Genomic DNA, 20,685 nt, shown 5'->3' on the forward strand with positions numbered 1-20,685 from the left:
GCAAAACCGCAGAAAGCTTGGAACTTCTCATTGAAAACTTCATGAGCTTAGAGAAACTTTGAAATCTTAAGTATTTGAGGAATAATTAGAACTTTGAAAGTCTAAGATTAGGTATATATAGAAGAACCAAGCATTAAGTTTTAAGCTTTCAAGAGAATTTTTTCTAACTTAAACAAAACTTAACCGATTCAAAGCTTTAGCTTAGGCGCATAAAAAGCCATCCGTTTTGAACCTTTCGGATAAAAGTTTTTATGGGCTTGGAAACACTTTGAACATTTCAAGTTGTAAAAGCTTGACAAATTTAAAAAAATTTAGGAAAAGCAGAACGCAAGTGTTAAGTTTTGAGCTTTGAGTGAAAGTATTCATGCATTTAAAGAAATCATCAAGCTTTCAACTTCCTGTAACCAGAATTTACACTCCCGCCCACCTGCCACGACAGGTGTAAGTACGCTAGACTTTGATTTATAATTCAATTCTTTTTTTTCCTGACAACTCAGTTATATACAAATTATGACTCTAGAGCTGTAAGATTTCGTTGTTCACAAAACTTTTGGGAATAGCAGCAACAAGCAATCGTATGTATGTATTTGGTAGCAATTGCTTGTGTGTTTGGAAGCACCAGCGGATTCTGTTGTTCTCTTGAAATTTTCTTTTCATATTAGAAAGAATTATTTTTAAAAAAATTTCACTAATTAAATAACCAAAATATTCCACTGTAATATTAACTAACTTCACAGCTTTCAGCGAGCAGGCGTCAAAAGCTGTCAAAGCGCACCTGGCAAGATTTAAATACAGCTATATTTAATTTTTTCTTAAACAAATTTTTTCACTTTTTGCTTAACCAATTTACCCGCAAATAACTCCAGTTATTTCGAAAAGTGTTTACTTTCTGTTCGTTTCTTAAACTATAACCTATCGAATCATTCGTTTATTGCTAACTTAAAAATGTTGCTCTGTTATGCAGCTTTCCCCGTGCTTTAAGCTCACGCCAACACACCATCCAACGCATGAATGACACCATTTGTGGCTGGTATATTCGAGGTAATCATTTGTGCGTCGTTCACCTTGATTTTACCCGCCGACGTCTTTTGCAGTATAACGGTTTTGCCAGTCAACAATGAGTCCTTCACTTGATAGAAACGCATGCCAGCTGAGAAGAGCGAACCGGGCACAATGTGTTTCATGGCGAACTCCTCGGCGGCATCTTTGTCATTGAAAAGTTTCTCTAAAGTATCCGATTCCATGTCGTGGAAACTCTTGTCCACTGGCGCAAAAACGGTGTAGGTTTTAATGCCTGCAGGGGGAGAGTAAAGGTAATGAGTAATTCATAAATGGAGAGTAATGTTATGGAAATGATTGAGGAAGGGTAGTAGAACGAGAGAAGGTAAAGCGTGTTTTTTTTAGAGGTTAGGTTTTCAAGATGAAATAAAACGTATATAATTTAATGTTATGGCCAAGAATTTAGCTTTATTATAAAGATAAGGGTTTGCCATTATGTTTTAAAAATGATTTCGGGCAAGTGGCCGCCGCGGCTGGCTCGAATAAATTCCAGCCGAGAAGCCCAATTTTCGACCACTTTTTGCAGCAATTGGGGCCGTATGTCAGCAATAACGCGCCGAATATTCTCTTCCAAGACGTCAATCGTCTCGGGCTTATCTGCGTAGACAAGCGACTTCACATAGCCCCACAAGAAATAGTCCAGCGGTGTTATATCGCACGATCTTGGAGGCCACGCCACAGGTCCACGGCGCGAGATAATGCGCTCACCAAAAGTTTCCTTCAATAAAACGATTGTTGCGTTGGATGTATGGCATGTAGCGCCGTCTTGTTGGAACCAAACAAAGGTCGTCCACATCAACATCGTCCAATTCAGGCACGAAAAAGTCATTAATCATGGCTCTATAGCGCTCTCCATTGACTGTAACATTATGGCCGGCTTCATTTTTAAAGAAATGATTCCCTCTGCCCATAGAGCACACCAAACAGTGACTTTTTGAGGATGTAACGGCGTCTCAGCAATGGCTTGTGGATTATGTTCACTCCAAATGCGACAATTTTGCTTATTGACATACCCATTCAACCAAAAGTGAGCCTCATCGCTGAACAAAATTTTCTTCGATGCGTCGTGCGAACCGAACCATTATTTTCGTAATAAATTTGCACGATTTGCAAACGTTGTTCAGGTGTAAGTCTATTCATTATGAAATGGCAAACCAAACTGAGCATAAATCAAGTGACAGCTGTCAAAAAGACCATCTACGAAAAAAGTAGTGCCAACTTGAAAACCTAACCTCTAAAAAAAACACCCTTTAGTAGTGCGAAAGTTCGCAAGCAATATTTGAGCTTCTCATGTCCTTATAAAGTTTGAGCTTTTAAAATTTACCTTTACTCTGCAGCTTCTCCGACAGTCCAGAGGTGTATAGAATTTTCAAGAAGTTTGCAAAACGATTCTCTCGATCCGATTGTAGTGTTTGCAAGAGATCACCAACTGGCAGTGGGAACATGACACGATCGACTGCGTGTGCTACACCTTGTGGTATCTTTATGTCCTTCTTGTTCAGCAGCACCATGGCGCCGTTTATGGTAGTTATCTGTTGGGGAGAGTATTTAATATTAGGCACTTAATAATCGTAATAATTTTAGGTTTGAAGACACGGATAAAAATGTTCCTCTCAAGGTCGTCATGAGACGATTCTTTACTTTTTACATTAGAAAATTGGTCGAGTTGCACAACTACAGAAAAATAGTAATGTATGGGCCTTCTAAGAAAGCGAAATAGATTAACGAAACCAATGCAAGACTGAGTCTTGTCGAGGTCCTATGCTCTCGAGTGGGGTGAACAAGAAAAAAAGGGCTTCTACTACACGTATCCTTCAAGGAAGGTAGATTACCGAGTCTGGCCATCCAAGGCAAAGTCATGAAAGAAACTTCGGGTATCCTGTCACCGGGGATTCGGCAGAGAAATTCTGCCCCCTCATTTCACTCGTATTCATATACTCCTCCAATCAGTTATTGTTCAGACGCCAACGAAGTAACATGAGTGGAGGCAGCGTAGATTTTTTTTTTTTTTTTTGTATATCACCAACACGATCTTGTAAGGAAACCACTGTCATAACCCCGGTTACGTCGGCAAATTAGCTGAATGCTTGAAAATCACTGAGAGCCGGCTACGGTCTAATGTTGGCCACACCTTTGAAATTCTATGCATCAAGGGATAGGTTAATATTCAAATTGGAGTATCAGTTTTCCAGCATTGAAGCTCTCTAAGTTGTTACCTTCAAATTTCTCTTTTTTGACCCTGATAATTGATCCACTAGAGAGTTAGCCAGGATGCTGATATCTACTATATTCGGGATAAACCAGAATAATGTTTGCATTTGAGCCCTTTATGCATTTGAGCTCTTCCACCTGTTAAAGTTAAGTTCATTCTTCGTAACTGTTTAGCATGGGGTTTAGATCCCTCGCTGGAATATCTCAGAATAGAAGGAAGGGAATTGTATGGAAAGGCCTCGATCAGCTTCGTGTTAACCGTTTTATTTTCATGAACTTTTATATTAATAAAGAGTTCTATAATGTGTGCTCTAATTTCAGCAGTAAGCTTCTGCTACCTCGGTTGAACTATCACGACAGACAGCGGAGTAGATGAAAATGTCAACGGCAGGCAAAACAAGTCAAAGGCGGCGTTCGGGCGAATGTATACAGTGGGAGCGCGTTCGCAAGTCTCCAGGCGGACTAAACAGCTAACATTCAGCTCATGTGTGGACTCACTATTGTTGCACGGAAGTGAAACATGGCTGGTCTCCAACACCATCACACCGAGGCCATAATCTTTCGTCAACAAATGCCTCCGCATCATCTGTAGAATACTCGTATTCTATCCCAACACCATCAGCAACGACGCGCTGTGGAGATCAACAAATGAAGAGCTCATGATATGTCAAATCAAACGAAGAAAAGGTATCACACGCTTAGAGAATCACCAGATAGCACCACGAGAATGGCACTGGACTGAAACCCAGAAGGAAGCAGAAGTTGCGGTCGACCAAAGATTACTTGGAGAAGGTCGACATTACCAGGGGACTGCACAAAAACAGCTGCCCAGAACCGTACACAATGGAAGAGTCTTATCGGAGCCCTATACTCCCGAGCGGAGTGCACAAGGATTAAACAAAAACAAAAGCAGATTCAACATATTAACCAGGACACTAGTAATCCAAAGAAAGTGTGCGGTTTCCCTAAGTTTCCAGTCGAGCCTTCTTGGATGTATGACATTAGTGAGCTAAGCGCTGGACGAACACCTTGGCATGTAATATTACAGGGCTCTGCCGGTCAGAGGTTAAAAAGGGGTGGTTCAGAAAAACAAAGAGTTTCCAATATAAAGCAAGCGCCATTTCTTCATAGTTCTGAGGTTATGTGGTCTAATCTTATTATCTACTGCTCAGCTGCCCAGCTCCTGTCCAGATCTCTTTGTTTCGCCCATTTTAATAGAGATAGGTATTTCCTGCCTATGGAATTCTCTTATCCAAACTCAATGATCCTCTTATTTGTCTCGATCCAGGTCTGCTTTACTTTTCCTTTTTCCTATTTCCTATCTAAGGGTCTCAAAAAGCTTCGTCAGCCCTTACTATCCAAGAATGTCACTTTAGCTTAATTTAGCGCCATCAGGTTCGATCACAAATCCGGAATACTCACAGTCACATCGTTCCACTCCTGATCATGCATGGTATATTGATTCACCCGCAACTGTGTGCCGGCCAAGGAAACTCCCGTCATCTCGTCCTGCAGTGTTGCGATCTCGAAAGCGCCTGGTATCACGTGATGCAGCAAAAGCTGTTATATAAAAGTATCATAAGTAAATTTAAATATTTACAAAAAACAATCCACAAAAAAAAAACGCTTACGCCACTCAACAATCTAGGATTAGCCTTAAATTTCTCCTCTGCGCGCTCGGGACCGCCAAGTTGCACCAATAGATTTTTGAATGCCTTATCCGTCGGTATGAAGATCGTGTACGGTCCAGTTTCATTCAAAATGCTATCCAAGCCCGACTGACGCAAATACTTAGCCATCGCGAAGAGTCCGTTCGATTTGAGTATCTGTATAAGGTCTTCACTGGGGTTCGAAGAGGTCACCTCGGCAGCCTTCTCGGTGTTTTCTGTTTCCTGTACTAACGCATCGGTGTAGTGACCTGACTCGGGCACTGTCTCGACCAAGCGTTCAGTGACCGCGAACGGTGTAGAGGTTTCATAAGTCACTGGTGCAGGGGAGGCCGTGTAAATGGGTGCTGGTGTGGTATAGTAAGTTGCGACAGTGGGCTCCGTGGCGTGGGCTGGGCTCGAGCGGTGTATTAGAGGCGCATAAGTAGTAGGGGGTGCATAAGTGACATGTGTTGTTGCTGGGCGTGTGGTATGATGGTACTGATGACGTATGGGTGAAGTGCGCGCGAAGGGAAACTCGGTTGTGGTTGTTGTCGTTGTAGTAGTGCTGGTTGTGGTCGAAGTGGTTGTGGGTCTGGGTGTAGTGCGCGCCGCTGGAGTGGTTTTAATAATATTTCCACCCTCTATCTCGACCTCTTCGTTATTGGGCAATGTCAGGCGCGAAACTGAGGGCGGCAATTTGATTTCGCCGCTGCGTATGCGCTCCAATATGCTTTCCACCTCGGCACCCGTTTGCTTAGTTTCCTTCTCACCGTTAGCCTTAACTCCTTGTATCTTGAAACTACCATCCGCCTGCTCCTCAAGGTATACGTATGTGGCTTTCTTCTTCGGTGCCGGCAATTGGGGTGCTGGCTTGGGTGCAGGTGCTGGTTTATTTGAGCTCAAGCCTTCGATTTCATAGCCATCTGGAATGAGTCCACGCTTGGCCAACTCCTCTAGCGTTGGTGGTTCATCGGAATCTGACTGTATTACTGCGGAGCTGGCAATGCTGTTAGCACCGCTTGATATGCCTTCAATATTACCGCCATAAAGCGAAGCCAAGTTAGAGAGATCGACACCACCAGGCAGGGATTGTGGATCAATTGCTACTTGTGGATCCGGTGAACGCGAAATTTGCACTTTTGAGCCGTTTGGCAAGACCAGATCTTTAGCTCCTTGGGGCGTCAGATCAGTCAAATCAAAATTGCCGCCTAACATCGCACTATCTACACCCACTTTACTCGCCGCCACAGCTTGTTGCGCCAATAAAGTTTGGAGCTGATCCTGAGAGAGCACTTGTTGACCCTTAACCAAGTCAGGATCGCTCGTGCGTATAACCTGTACGCGTTGGCCATTCGGCAGCACCAAATCCATCTCGGAGAATGTTTTGTTATCCTCTTCCTTCGCTGGCGCCTCAGCCAATGCGGCCTTCAATTGTTTCAACAGTTCATCACGTGCGATAGTCTTGACTGGCTTTTTGCCTGGCGTGGTTTTCATGCCATACTTGCCAAGCTCAGCTTTTACTTGGGCGTACGCATTCTTACTGTTCTGTTTGCTGATGGGCACTGCAGGTGGCTCTGCGGTTGTGGTGGTGGTAGTAGTGGTTGTTGTAGTAGTAGTCGGATGTTCCTCATGGTACTTCTGCAATGCGGATGCGAAGAGATGCAACTCGGAAGGTGCCAACGGACGACTGCGCGGTGGCTGGTAGTTCTGATACTCTTGTTGCTGCTGCAGTGGTAACTGTTGTGGACGTTGCTGCAAAGTGGGAGCCAGTTGCTGCTTCAGCGCCTGCTGTTTGACGAGGAATTCCTCATGTTGCTGACGTACCTTATTCTGCGATTTCTCATACTGCTTCTGTACGAATTGCTCGTGTTTCTGGATGAGCTTCTGCTTGTATTCTTGGTCAGCGGACTGCGCTTGTGGTGTTGCCAATGTCGAAAATTGTGGATTAATATATTGTTGTTGTTGCTGTTGCTGCTGTAGTGGTGGTGGAGCTGGAAAAGCGGTCGACTGCAAGTTAGGGAAGATCTGGGGCACTGGCAAACCCAAGTTAGGTGTCAGCTGAAAAGCGCCGACTGGCTGCTGTTGCAACGGTACTTGCTGGTAATTCGTGTGCTGTTGCTGCTGCTGTGGCAGCGGTAGCGGTAGTTGATGTTGTTGCTGGAAGATTATTTGTGGCGAGGTGGAGAAAGCGGCCTTGAGTGGTGCCTGTGCAACGGTCTGTGTCGGAAAAGTCGGCACTGGGAGTGAGCTTGACAGCTTCTGTTGTGTCTGTGGCAAGCCGAAATTTGATGAAGATTGTTGCGGTTGCTGTTGGTAAACGCTGTTGGGTAGAGTCGAGTAGATTGGCTGTTGAAGCGATTGCTGAGATTGCGTTGACGCTTGCGATTGGAATGGCTTGTTGTTGTACGAGCGTTGTGGCAAACTTTGTTGTGGGCCCACCTGTTGGTTGCCAAAGTTACGCAATGTCAAGAAATTCTGTGTGTGCTGATCAACATTTTGTTGCTGTTGTGGCTGTTGTTGTTGTTGTTGTTGCGGCTGCTGGAATCGCAAAGGTTGTTGTGGTGTATACAACTGATTTTGTGTGGAGCGCTGGAAAAGTGAATTCGCTTGATACTGTTCGTTATTGTTGTTGTTGTTGCCGTTAGCATTTAGCTGACTGCCATAATTGCCACGTCCGTTGCCGCTGGGCGGGAAGCGAGTATTCACAGTGGGTTGCACATGTCGATTACGTTGTTGTTGTGTTTGTATTGGCACTTCCACATTGGCGTTTTGCGGCAGGAAATATTGTTGTTGTTGCGACTGTCGCGGTTGTGCATGATGTTGTATGTCTGTCAGAATATGCTGCTGGGCGGAGAGCTGACGGCGAAATTGATTATGGAAGGGAATGGGCTGAAATGAGAAGGAAATGGGTTCTGGTGAAAAAAATGTTTGTTTGAAACTTAAAATATTAAAGAAAATGTGATTCTGAATGAAACAATTACGGACTGAGAAATTTTAGAATTATTTAAGGAAGATACGATTTATCACTAACATTACCAAGATGAATATATACAAGGACGTGCTTCATGAGCTGATTGGTGCCTGACTGTTAAAGTGAGAGTGTTTATATTTTCTTTTACTCTTTTTTCTTCTGCTGAAACTTGTCAATAGCCCTTCAAACTGTTATATATTTAGAATCGATGTCACGTGGAATAGATTCGTCTTGAGCATTACAACTTTTTCAACAGCAGAATGCCAACCAATTCTGGACCCCAGCATAAGGTAGCTCTGGAATTACCAGATGACAGATTAAAGGGCGAGTAAAAGAAAAGGTATGAGAGTCGATTTGACATATGACTTGTTTACAGTAGCACAGAAAACTAACTATGTGACATATCACGCTGAAATTTGCCATGTAAGCTTATAACAGTCCTACCAAAATATAAAAAATTTATTTTTGGCATATGTCATCCGCGGACCGTTTTATTGATAACGTCTCGTTCATATTTGAGTAGAAGGTACTTCTCATTTACAAGGTAGTCCATTTCGGGTTTGCATTTGAATTACCGATTTTTTTGACTTTGCCTTCGAAAGTAATATGAGCGAGGTAATAGAAATTTAGTTTATTGCTAGCTATTTACGAGATGACTGGCATTTCGCTTGAATAAGGTTAGGTAATATTCAAAACAGATTTCTATAGTCGCGAGTCGAAAATTCATTTTCTCAAATAAAACTCATTCCCACCTCGTCGGTTATATTAAGAAAGAGAATGGTCACAATTGGGGCTCAAACGATCCACATCGTCGTGGAGAAGTCCATGAATCTGCAAAAAGTGTGGATTATGGTCAGGTGGTACCATTGATACGCGTTTTTTTTCAAACTGAGCAAGCAGCGCCCGTTCTGTCAATGGCGAGTGTTGTCGTGCCTTATTAACCAAATTTTTTATTGGCCCAAATAGAAGTGGCGGCCGCCGTAGCTGAATGGGTTGGTGTGTGACTACTATTCGAAAGTTGGGTCCGAGGGCCAAAATTCCGGGTCTGAAATTCCACGGGCTGTAAACTGCGGGTATGAAACACCATTTTTTTTAATAGCGGTCGCTCCTCGGCAGGTAAGGACAAACCTAAGAGTGTTTGTCTGTCGTGAAAAAGCTCCTAATAAGAAACCATCTGGTTTACGGAAGCAGCACACAACTGTGGGTCCCTTTACTTGAGAGAAAATATCAAGACGTAATATTTTCTTTCAAGAAAAGGGACCCACAAATATCACAAATAGACAGAAGATTTCGGAAGTTTCTGACAAAGATCACATTTGGCTTAAATAGAATCGCGTTATTTTCCACACAACCAACCTTGCTTTCGATCGCTTGCGCTCTATCTTCGAAAATCGACTAATCCGCCTAGGCGATGGTGTCAGTTGACCGTGTAGACGCTTTGATTTTTTTGTGTTGCTGCTTTAAGAACATATCTTTCGCCAACCAGCTAGAGCTGATTCAATAGTGGGAACATGAAATCGAAGTTTTTGTTGAAGAGATAAGTACGGGAATTCGCTAAAATGTGCTGGAATAACTCAATTTTCCATATAAAATTAGCTGGGAAAAGCAATTGCGTGAAATTGTGTAATTTTGTGTTCCATATCCATTGAAAGGTTTACTCTTTCAAAGAAAGAAATATCATTAAAAAATATTTATGCATTAAATTACAGTATAAATACTAAATGAGGTGCGGTCGGTACAATATTATTATTATTAGTTATTATAACTATTTTTTTATTATTATTATTGGGTAGTCGAAAAAGTCTTTTCGTATTTCTAATCAAACTTCAACTTATTTTTTTTTGTTTTATATTTATAATGAACTTTATTAAACCAAATATGTACCATTTTGGTCGACCACCTTTTGCCATTTTTCTCTAGAGACATTATTCCATCAGTGTAAAACTTTTGTGGTTTCTCGGCGAAAAACTGCGACAAGTAATTTTCACAGGCTTCTCTTGAAGCCAATTTTACTCCATTAAGGGAGTTCTGCATTGACCGAAACAAATGGTAGTCCGATGGTGCAAGGTCAGGGCTATATGGTGGATGCATCAAAACTTCCCAGCCAAGCTCTCCCAGTTTTTGCCGAGTCATCAAAGATGTGAGTGGCCTAGCGCAGTCCTGATGGAAGGCGACGCCCTTTCTGCTGATCAGTTCAGGCCGTTTTTTTTTCGATTGCTTGCTTCAATCTCATCAGTTGTTGGCAGTAAAGTGTAGAATCAATCGTTCGAGCAGGCTGGAGCAGCTCATAGTGGATGATTCCTTTCCAATCCCACCAAACACACAGCATAACCTTTCGAGGCGTCAATCCTGACTTTGCGACCATTTGTTGAGCTTCACCACCCTTGCACCATGATCTTTTTCGCACATTATTGTCGTATTTGATCCACTTTTCGTCTCCTGTTACCATTCGCTTCAGAAATGGTTCGATTTCATTTCGTTTCAGCAAAGAATCGCAGATGTTAATTCGGTCCATTAAATTTTTCACAGACAATTCGTGTGGAACCCAAACATCGAGCTTCTTTTTGTAACCAGCCTTCTTTAAATGGTTCAAACCCGTTTGATGATGAATGTTTAGTGCCTTGGCGATGTCATGGCAGCTTATGTGACAGTCCTGGTCAATCCTTTCCATAATTTCATCGACTTTTTCAACGATAGGTCGACCGGAGCGAGGTGCATCTTTCACATCGAAATTTCCAGAACGGAAGCGAGCGAACCATTGTTGTGCTAGACGAATTGATACAGCATCGTCTCCGTAAACTTCACAAATTTCATTGGTAGCTTGCGTGGCATTCTTCCCTTTTTTATACAAAAATTTCAAAATATAGCGAACTTCTTCATTATTTTCACTCATTTTTGAACAGCTATTACTTTTTTTCAACTTCTCCGAATTTAATTTTCTTTTTGGTTGAATGAAGCTTAAAATGTCACCTTTCTAACACCATATGATATGACACAATGTGATTGGTAGCATTGGAGATAGATGACTCCAACGATATCTATTGACAAAATACGAAAAGACTTTTTCGACTGCCAATAGTTTTTTTTTTTTTTTTTGTATGAGGGGACTTAGCTGTGCGGCATAAAATATTTATTGTGCCCTTCATGGTTTTTCAAAGTATTTGTCTGAGTGCAACTTTCTCAACAAATTTTAGTATAATATTTGTTTTTTTTTTTAGTTTTACTTCTTCCTCTGGCAAAATATGTTTATCCTGGTGTTTATATCGCTTATGCATCACTGTAGAGTAGTGGTTAGTTAAGCTGGTCCAAAAAACAAAAAATTTACTTTAAGGGGGTAACCAGTGGTCATCATTTCTTGGACATGTATAACAAATTCGGACTTAGCAGCCCCAAAACCGAAAGTTACAATTTTTTGAAATTTTTCCGGAGATAATTCTAGGTAAGTTCTTGAAAGAAATTAGTTTTTAAGGAGTTGAGGGATGATTTTACCTCTTAAGGGGGGCTGGAAATTTGGGTACTTGTCAGGGATATATTACCGTCGATTAGACCTATTTCTCTAACTAATTTTTCTGAATTTTTCATAAAGATACCCCTATTCAAGGGTGTGTTTTGATTTAATAAAAAAAAATTAGAAATTCGGGCCAATCTCTTCCATTTACGAGCATTTTAAGATAAAGATTATTAAAATTGGTAAAAAATTGGATCCTGTAGCCATTTTTAAACAAAATTTGTCAAAACATCCCCGCTGTGCGTTGGTGGTGTGGGTAAATATTAAATACATATTTCCTTAATCAAAAAGTTTCACTCAATTTTTTTGTGTATAGATCCAATTTAAAGGGTAACAAGAAAAACTGTTTTTTATTTATCCAACTTGAAATTCCTTACCACCAAATAAGACCACTCTTACACCATTTGCTACCACTCTAAAGTCCCTCCCTACTCACTTTCTGCCCAACGAGACGCCAATTTCAATGTCAACGAAAGAAACATTTAAATGCCGCGCATTATTACATAATTTTCACTTCAGAAACATAAACAACACAAACGACCTCTCAATGCCAACGCCACATATTCGATCGCTGATGGCAATACTCTACTTTCATATACTCGTACGGAAAGTGGATCAACGCCGTTATTATAAAATACATATCTACAGGCGTACATAGCAAAAGAAAACCTGAAAGTGTGGAAAAGGAAAAATTAGAAAACTGGAGCAATGCGAGTTTAACTGGTAAAATTGCCAAGTCAATTGCCTGCCGATTGCGCGACAATCCAGCCATTCAAAGTGCAAAACTACGCACTGTAATTGCCTCAAAGCCAAACAACTTGTTTGTTGCCATAGTTTGTTGTTGTTCGATGATGCTCAGCAGTTGCAATGAAAGCTTGAACCAGTTTTGTATTAGATGACAATAACATTGCTTTGTCATTGACGAGGATAGTATAATACAAGAGCATTCAGGTCCATGATGCTGCAAGTTAACACTACGTGTTTGTCAAGTCATACGCGTGTGTGTGTACGTGTGTGTGTGTGTGTGGGTAGTAATTATTGGCACTAACGCACACCTGCACGATGAAAAAGTGAGATATTTATGAGCCAGAGACAGCTGCAATGGCTGTTGGGTAGGTGGAAATAAAATCAGAGAAATGTGTGGGGTTAAAGTAAGGCTGTTAGGGACTTTACTGGCAATGCAGCCAAAGCCTTAACACTTCCATTTTTGCATTCCACCTCCTCAGCGGGGATTGATGTTCCAAAATATTGTCGCGAGTATTTGAACTCCAAGCTATCTCATATAAGTATCGAAAATTCAGAATTAAAGACAAAAATTTCGAAAGTCACAATTTACGTTTGAAAAAACTTAGTATAGCAAATCCAATTAAGTACTGTTACAGGGCAGATTTTTCAATATAGACGTATAAATGTTGACACTCAGTAGCAGACATATTGTTTTGGCCCTTTAAAGAGATCTCTCCTAAGTTTGGTGCCAAAATTCGAGGTGATCCTTTCGGCACATAATCAGCCAACAAACGGGTGTCGAAAGCACCAACTCGACGTTTTCTGTGAAAGCGCCGAGGCGAACCGGTGACAACTCTACTAAACTGTTTTCGTGAGAAGAAGATTCAGGCATCTCATTGTTCACATAAATCTGCAAAGATGGCAGACCTAGGTAATAGTCAACTATTTCATCATCATTTCATCATCATCAATTTCATCATCAAAACGGTTAACTTAGCCGTGATTATTCACTTATTCGCTCTCCTCTGCGTTAGAAAGATGAGGCAGAGAAGGTTTTGGCTTCACTTGGTGTGTTTAACTGGCGCCGGTTAGCGCGAGAATGAAACAACTGGCGCGCTTTGTTAAACTCGACCAAAATCGCGTCTCGATTAAGACGCCAATTAAGAAGAAGAACTCGCCCATACCGACCAGCCGGTGTAGCCGAATGCATTGGTGTGTAACTACCATTCGGGCTCAGATTTTTCTTTTAAGGGCAATATCACTATTCTTTCGGACAGACAAGCTGCAATCCAAACACTGGATTCAGCTACAACAACCTCTACGGTGGTGGAACAAAGTAGAAATAGCCCTTCCACCTTGAGTGAAAACCATAATGTTACCTTAATCTGGGGCCCGGGACATCGGATAATCGAAGGTAACGAAAAAGCAGATGAACAAGAGGGGGATCTGCCATGAATAACGCTCTTGCAAGAGTACAATTTCCCTAAAATACCACCGAATCGCGGATTGTAGATGGAGAGACCAGACGAAATGCAAAATCAGCAGAACTTTATGGCCCACCTACAACCTCAAGCAATCGGCAAATTGAGGGACGCCTGCAGACTAACAGCAGTCATAACTGGCTTTTGAGCTGTAGGAGAACAAGCAGCCAAAATAGGTATCCCTAACAATACACACTGTTACAGTTCTAAAGAACCGGAGAAAAAGGAAACAATCTTCAAATTCCTCTATGAATGCCCTGCCCTATGGATGGACAAAATGTTAACCCTGGGCCAACCGCTGTTCGAGAATCTCGAACAACTGTCTGGCTTAGACGTCAACAACCTATTAAGGTTCTTGATCTGCACAGACTGAATACAGTCATGCCGTAAATAACTGGTAAACAAGTTGGTAACGTGGATGTGGCAACAAAATAGTGCGGAAGCGCTAGTTGGATTCTGGATGAATCAACACTCTAACACTCACTAAATCTCCGTGCATCAAACTGCAAAATGATGAAACAGTTTTTTTCTAATAGCGGTCGACCTTCGGCAGGCAATAGCAAACCTCCGAATATATTTCTGACTTATAAAACGTCCTCATAAAAAACCATTGGCCTTTCGAAGTTGGTTTAAAGCTGTATGTTCCTCCATTTCTGGGACAACGTCAAGACGCACACCACAAATAGGTGGAGGAGCTCGGTCAAACCCCTAACAGAAGTGTACGTGCCAATTATTAATTTATTTTTTTAAAAGGCGCCGAATCGATTGTTTTACATAGACCAGATCAAATAGGGATTGTATCCTCAGGTTGGTTCAGGTTGTAAGGAACATTTTTCATGGCCAGCCAAGTCAAATCGGAGAATATTTTTAAGGGTTAATTTCATAAGTGTGTTAAAAAAAAATCGTTTTGGTAGAATTAAAAAAAAAAAATAAAATAACGATTATAGCATTTTCCGTTTCGACTTATTTCTGGCACTTAAGTTGAGTTTTGAGCTTTGAAGTATTAAGAGACTTATAATAGAATTTTATGACAAATATTTTTGGGGTTATAATCCTCTGCTATGCGAATTTTTTGCCCTTTCTCGCAAAAGTGACAAAAAAGATACATATATTGAGCAGTTAGCGGGTTAGTATCTTCCACAAAAATGTTACTCGTTGTTTTCTACATAGAATTGCTGAATACATCGTTTGTCTAAAATATAAGAATCACATAGTTTACTATGCCGATTTGCCTTAAGAATGTGGAAAAGTGTGAAAACTTTGATCGCACCCACCTGAAATAAAATTCAGATTGAAGCTTTGGGATCTCCGATTCACGTATATAATTTTTTTGCCTCCTCGTCCTGAATCCATTGTAGTGCAGTGTGATGAAATAGTAAAACCGCTTAAATGCATTTTCTAATCACCAGAAAGTTGCTATTATACAATCCAATATCACTTAATAGATCTTTTTGCTTGTGTGTGTGTACGTGTGTAAATGAATTTGTATGGCCTGTAATTTCTGTTTGCAACATAATTTATTGCTTAAGTACTCAATACGTTGATAATCAAAAAAGCGCCAATTGTCCACCGCGAGATGCCTCGCAAGTAAATTTAAAAATTTATATTTTTTGTTTTATTTCTTTTTTTCTGTTATTAAATTTGTTTTATTATTTTTCACAACATTTTAAAGCCCGCTGCCGCAAAATGATGCGCGTTGTGCTACAACGAATACCAAACGCTGCGCATGCGCACAACCGGCTTATTTCGAATTTATGACCATTACATTTAGTGTTCATAGGTATGTATGTATGTATGCAAGTACTTGAAACGAAAATAAAAATTTTTGAAAATAAAAAATTGTAAAAATAATACAAATTGGTAATAATAAAAAATGCTCATAAGACACGTAAAAAAAGCTGTGGCACCACAAACAGGGAAATAGGGAAACAACTAATATGCAGTTAATGGCGGAAAAAATTAAGTAGTAAACATTGTTTGTGTGTGTGTGTGTGTGTGTATGCCAGTTTAGACACGCTTACTATCGCTATTATTGTTGTTGCTGCTATTGTTGCATAACGCATCATTTTTACGTTTGTTTAGGTATTTTTTGTTTCGCTTAATTGTTTTCAGGGTGTCCCCTGTCCTCTATACCATTTTCGCTCTCTCTTTCTCCCCCGAAATCCTGCTAAGGTCTATTGTTCCACTCAATTGCTTTTGTCTATCGCTGCATGCCACAGATCTTAAACGTTTCTTTTGTTGTTTCTACTTTTTTTTAATTTTTCTAGCCGCAACAGTAGCTATGGCGATTATGCCGCTACTATTACGCATACCGCAAAACGTATCGCATAAAGATTTCATCTGCAAAGTGGGAAAATATTACTGATTGCCGGCACTTTCGCGCGACAGCAGCTGCTGTGGGTTGCAGCGCCGGCGCGTCCAGCATCCATGCACGTACTTACATACTCACTTGGGGCCATATAATGAATCTATTACAATACGCTATTGCGGCTGGCGCGTACTGCAATGCAAATTAATTACGCATTACTCATACCGCACGGCACTCCGCCCACCTGCCGAAAGTTACGTGATCTGTCTTTGGCCGCTTTGGTATGTGTCTCGCTACGCGTGCGTATTAGCCCAGTTTTTGTTGTAGCATCTCGTAGTAGTCGTATTGAAATTTTTTCAGTGTATTTGTTTTTTTTTTGGTTTTGTTTCAACTGTGCGCTTATCGCATCATCGTTAACTGACGTTTCACAGGTGCGGCAGGCATCACTTTCATGCGTTGAATGAAGAAATTTTCGTTGCAGTGGAGATAAATAATTCTCATCGACTGTCTTCGCTTTGGCTTATTGCAAATGACGGAATTTCATAGAGACGAATGATGCATGTGAATTATGGAAATTGTATAACTACTTGATTGTAAGTATGTGGGGTGTAGGGGTGTACTTACATGAGAGTAAATGTTGTTCGACATCGTTCCTGCTACATAAAATTGCAAGCAGAAAAGTCCAGAGCTCTAAAGCCAATTACGGGGCACCCAAATTTTAATATAATTTATATTTAATTAACATGAAGAATAATATTAACTAAAGTACCATGAATGTTATTTTTTTTTTGAAAAAACTTGCAGTTAGGGTACGAAGAATTTATTTCTGATAACTACTTTTTATTTAAAGAACCCCAAGATGGCGCTAAAAGTAAATTATACCTAATTTTTTATTATTGTAAGAGCAAAAGGTGCTCGCCGTCGCCGAATGGCTTGATACATGACAACCATTCGGAAATCGGAGTACGTAGGTTCGAGTCTCCGTGAAACACCAAAATGAAGAAAAAGGTTTTTCTAATAACGATCGCCCCTCGGGAGACAATGGCAAACCTCCGAGTGTATTTATGCTATGAAAAAACTCCTCATAAAAAATATCTTCCGTTCGAAGGTGGCGTAAAACTGTAGGTGCCTCCATTTGTGGAACAACAGCAAGACGCAAAAACGACCAACCCCCAAAAAGAGTGTAAGGGCCAATTATAGATATATATATACAGTCTGTTTCAGAAGAAAAGAACTGGTTTTTTTTCTTGTAACTTCAAGATATATTTTGTTCTGATTTTTGTTGCATAATAGTCCCACTCAAGGGCTACGACGCCAGTGCTAACTTAGGTTAGTGTCGCTCGAAACTTTCCCGTAAACGCAACCAAACAAATATAAGGGAGAAAGTTTGTTGTGATGTGAAATCGGCTATATAAACTGTACAAAAATGTTGATGACTTCTCCGAGCGCGGCTTGAAACGAGTGACGACAAAAAAGCAGGATGAAGTGATGGGCCAACTTTTTAAGCGGGACCCTTCTTTGCGACTACGCCAAGCCCGATCAGTTCTTGCTAAAAAGGGAATAGATGTCAGTATCTAAACCATCGGACGACGACTGAAAGAGGCGAACATATCCTACCATCCCACATCATCAAAACCACTGCACTCAGAAAAACACATTGAGAAACAACAAAACAAGAAAATGGCGTCACAGTATTAGACTGGCCTTCTCAGTCCGCAGACGCCAACCCCATTAAAAATGTGTGGGGAACTACGAAAATGCATCTTGCCGGAAAACCAGTCCACGATTTAAAACAACTCTTGCGTCAAGTTCGCAAAATCTGGTCGTCTGTCAACAAGCTACGCAGAAAAGCTGGTTCAAAGCATGCCGAAAAGATGTCAGGCTATACTTGACAACTATACAGCTTGTTGAGTAATTGCGACTCGTAGTGCATACATTCATGTAAAAAAATTTTAAGTATATATCTTTTACACTTCATAAATAATCGCGGATCCTTTTTTTGACACAGACTGTAGTGAGATCCTGAAAGAAAAAGCCTGGTCATTTTTTTAGTGTAAGAAGGACTGAAAAGGACCAAAAAGTCATTACCTCAGGCTTTTTGGCTGGGTGCATACAATTGCAAAAACAAATTGAAGTCCGTCTCAGACAAAAGCAACTAAAAAAATAACCTTTAAAATTGAAAAAAACTACAGTGATTTTAAATTTAAATGAATATTATTTTTTTATTTCCAATCAAAAAATGTTTTTATTTGTAGAACCGTGAAAATGGTCGGCACTTGCGAAAAACGGAACAAAAAATGTTTGTACGAATCGAAGCGTACATCTGCAACTGGATGCTCAGCTCTTTCTTCCACACTTGGGCTATTTTCCATAAATGCTGAGCTTGTACGACCAGCAGATCGATTGTCAGCTGAAGCCACGAAGCCAGCAGCAATATTTTCCCGAAAATCAGAAAACTTCAATAATTTCTCTTCTTCCGTCGAGTTATTTGAGTCATTAATTTTTTCGGAATGCAGTCGCCGAACACAGAATGTAATCATTTGTTGTAGCCATATCAACAAAAAAAAAGTCGCATCATTGGGTTTCGAGTTTTAGCTTGAATAGGGTGGCACTCCAAACCAGCATCAATTAAGTCAACTCCTCCCACATTGCAATTATATTCCTGTACAATTATCGAACATCTATGTGCAGAAGAAGGGACACCAGAAGGACCAGCTATCTCAACAGATGCGTGTTGAGGACTACTATAGGTCTCCCTGTTAACTTTACGGCTGTGGAACTAAAGGGCTTTCCAATAAGAGGCGTTTTTTTGATATTCAGAGAAAAATGCAATTTTTTAATATAAATGATCGGATGTTTATTTCATTACATTGAGGAAGGTATGCCGTTAATAGTGCAAAATAACAACGGGCAAATGACCACCACGATCATACAACAATATCAGGACAATATCCTTTTAATGAAATTTTCCCTAAGCGAATTTCAAAGTGGCTGCCCTATGCCCTCGATAGCCTCACGAATTCCATCTTTGAGGTTTTGAATCGACCCTGGGCTGTTGGCGTAGACCTTCGCTTTCACGTGGCCTCAAAGAAAAAAGTCACAAGGTGTTAAATCACAAGATCTCGGTGGCTAATTGTGATTACCTCTTCGAGAGATAACACGGTCCGGAAACTTTTCCCGTAAAATATTAATGGTTTCGTGCCGTCTTGTTGAACATGAACATTGTCCAGATCAATATCATCCAATTCCGGCGTAAAAAATCGTTAAACATCTATCGATAGCGATAGCTATAGCTGGTGACGCTCGCCACAAATGGCAGGAAGAACTCCGCAAACACCTAATAAAGGGGTATAAGCACCAAGTAGGTATATGACTATATTTCTGTGTCAATATATTTTCCATATGCATTTGGATTTTTGGGATTTTACTACCGATAGATAAATACTAAAATTTATTGACGAATTTGGTCTCAGAGGAATACTTTGAATCTATGAAGGGGCACAATAGATCTTTCAGGTCGCAGTGCTAAATCCTATTATAATAATAATAATACTGCCCACAGAAATCCAGTTCTTACTAAGGCGATTTTATACTAATACAGTTAGTCATGCACATTTTTGCATAGTAGTTTTTTTTACAATAATGCTGAAAATACACGTTTGGCTTTTAATATTTCTGCTGATGGTCTCTAAATTTTCTGCCCTTCAAGCGTTCAAGCGTTGTTTGGTTGCATATTCTAGCACAAGAAAATCAGAAAAAAATTAAAAAAATCATCGAAAATATTGAGCTTCTTCTAACTTGCACTTAATTACATTAGAATTAAATGAACTATAAACCAGCACAAAAGAAAAAAATTTAAAATTATTAGTAAAAAGTGCGAAACTTTGTTGAACATTTTATTAATATAAGTTTTTTCATTGTTGTATAAAATTTGATAATTTTAAGTATGCTACCTTTGTTGTAGGGGTGTGCGAATCCCATTCGATTCGAATCGAATCCTAGGATTCGATTCGATATTCGAGTCGAATATCGAATAGTTCAAAATATTCGAGTAGTTCGAAATACTCGAATAATTCGAAATATTCGAATAGTTCGGAATTTCCGAATAGTTTGAAATATTCGAATAATTCTAGCGATTTGAATTATCCGAAGAAATAAAATCCTAAACAGGTTATTCTATTATAGTAATTCTACATAATAAAAATAAAATAAATTTTCTATCATTTAATTATCGTTGAATATAACATTTATCAATAACATTTTGAACAATATAAATAATTATAAGCTAATAAACTTTTCTAATTAAAAATTTCTTTCTAAGAATACGTTTGCTCGCGTGTCTAAATAGAATAGCGTTATTTTATTTAAAATTTCGATATAATATTCAATCAAACATAACGAGTAATATTTTTATTTAAAAATAACAACCGAGCAACATTATCAGGTGATAATGAATTGCGCTTTTCAGTCACAATGTCTACAGCAGTAGAAAACAGCCTCTCACTCTCAACAGACGTAGATGGAATTGGCAAGTAACGTCGAGCCAGCATTGATAAGAGAGGATATTTAACTGATTCTTTTTTCCACCAATGAATAGGATCATCCCAAGGATCAATATCTGCTGAATACAAATATTGATATCGATACGTACGATTAGAAGAATCGATATCATTTAAAAACCTATATCAAGTTATTTAAAACTACTAATTCTATAAAAATAATGATATCCTAACCGAAGATTAAACAATGAACTTTAAGCCATGTTAATTTTG

The 20,685-nt window shown here is 39.9% G+C and overlaps 1 protein-coding gene across 1 annotated transcript in view; it reads right to left on the reverse strand.

Moving 5' to 3' along the window:
• Window positions 1-387: 387 nt before the first annotated feature.
• LOC129247679 (mucin-5AC) overlaps window positions 388-20,685 on the reverse strand; it is a 98,406-nt gene continuing 78,108 nt past the window's right edge. The window contains exons 2-5 of the mRNA XM_054886913.1: window positions 4,902-7,808; window positions 4,693-4,830; window positions 2,384-2,591; window positions 388-1,294 (exon numbers count right to left, since the gene is read on the reverse strand). Of these exons, the coding sequence (XP_054742888.1) occupies window positions 984-1,294; window positions 2,384-2,591; window positions 4,693-4,830; window positions 4,902-7,808 (3,564 nt within the window). The 3' untranslated portion in view covers window positions 388-983. The remainder of the gene's footprint in view (window positions 1,295-2,383; window positions 2,592-4,692; window positions 4,831-4,901; window positions 7,809-20,685) is intronic.

This window comes from Anastrepha obliqua, chromosome 5, assembly GCF_027943255.1.
Source record: "Anastrepha obliqua isolate idAnaObli1 chromosome 5, idAnaObli1_1.0, whole genome shotgun sequence".
Classification (NCBI taxonomy): domain Eukaryota; kingdom Metazoa; phylum Arthropoda; class Insecta; order Diptera; family Tephritidae; genus Anastrepha; species Anastrepha obliqua.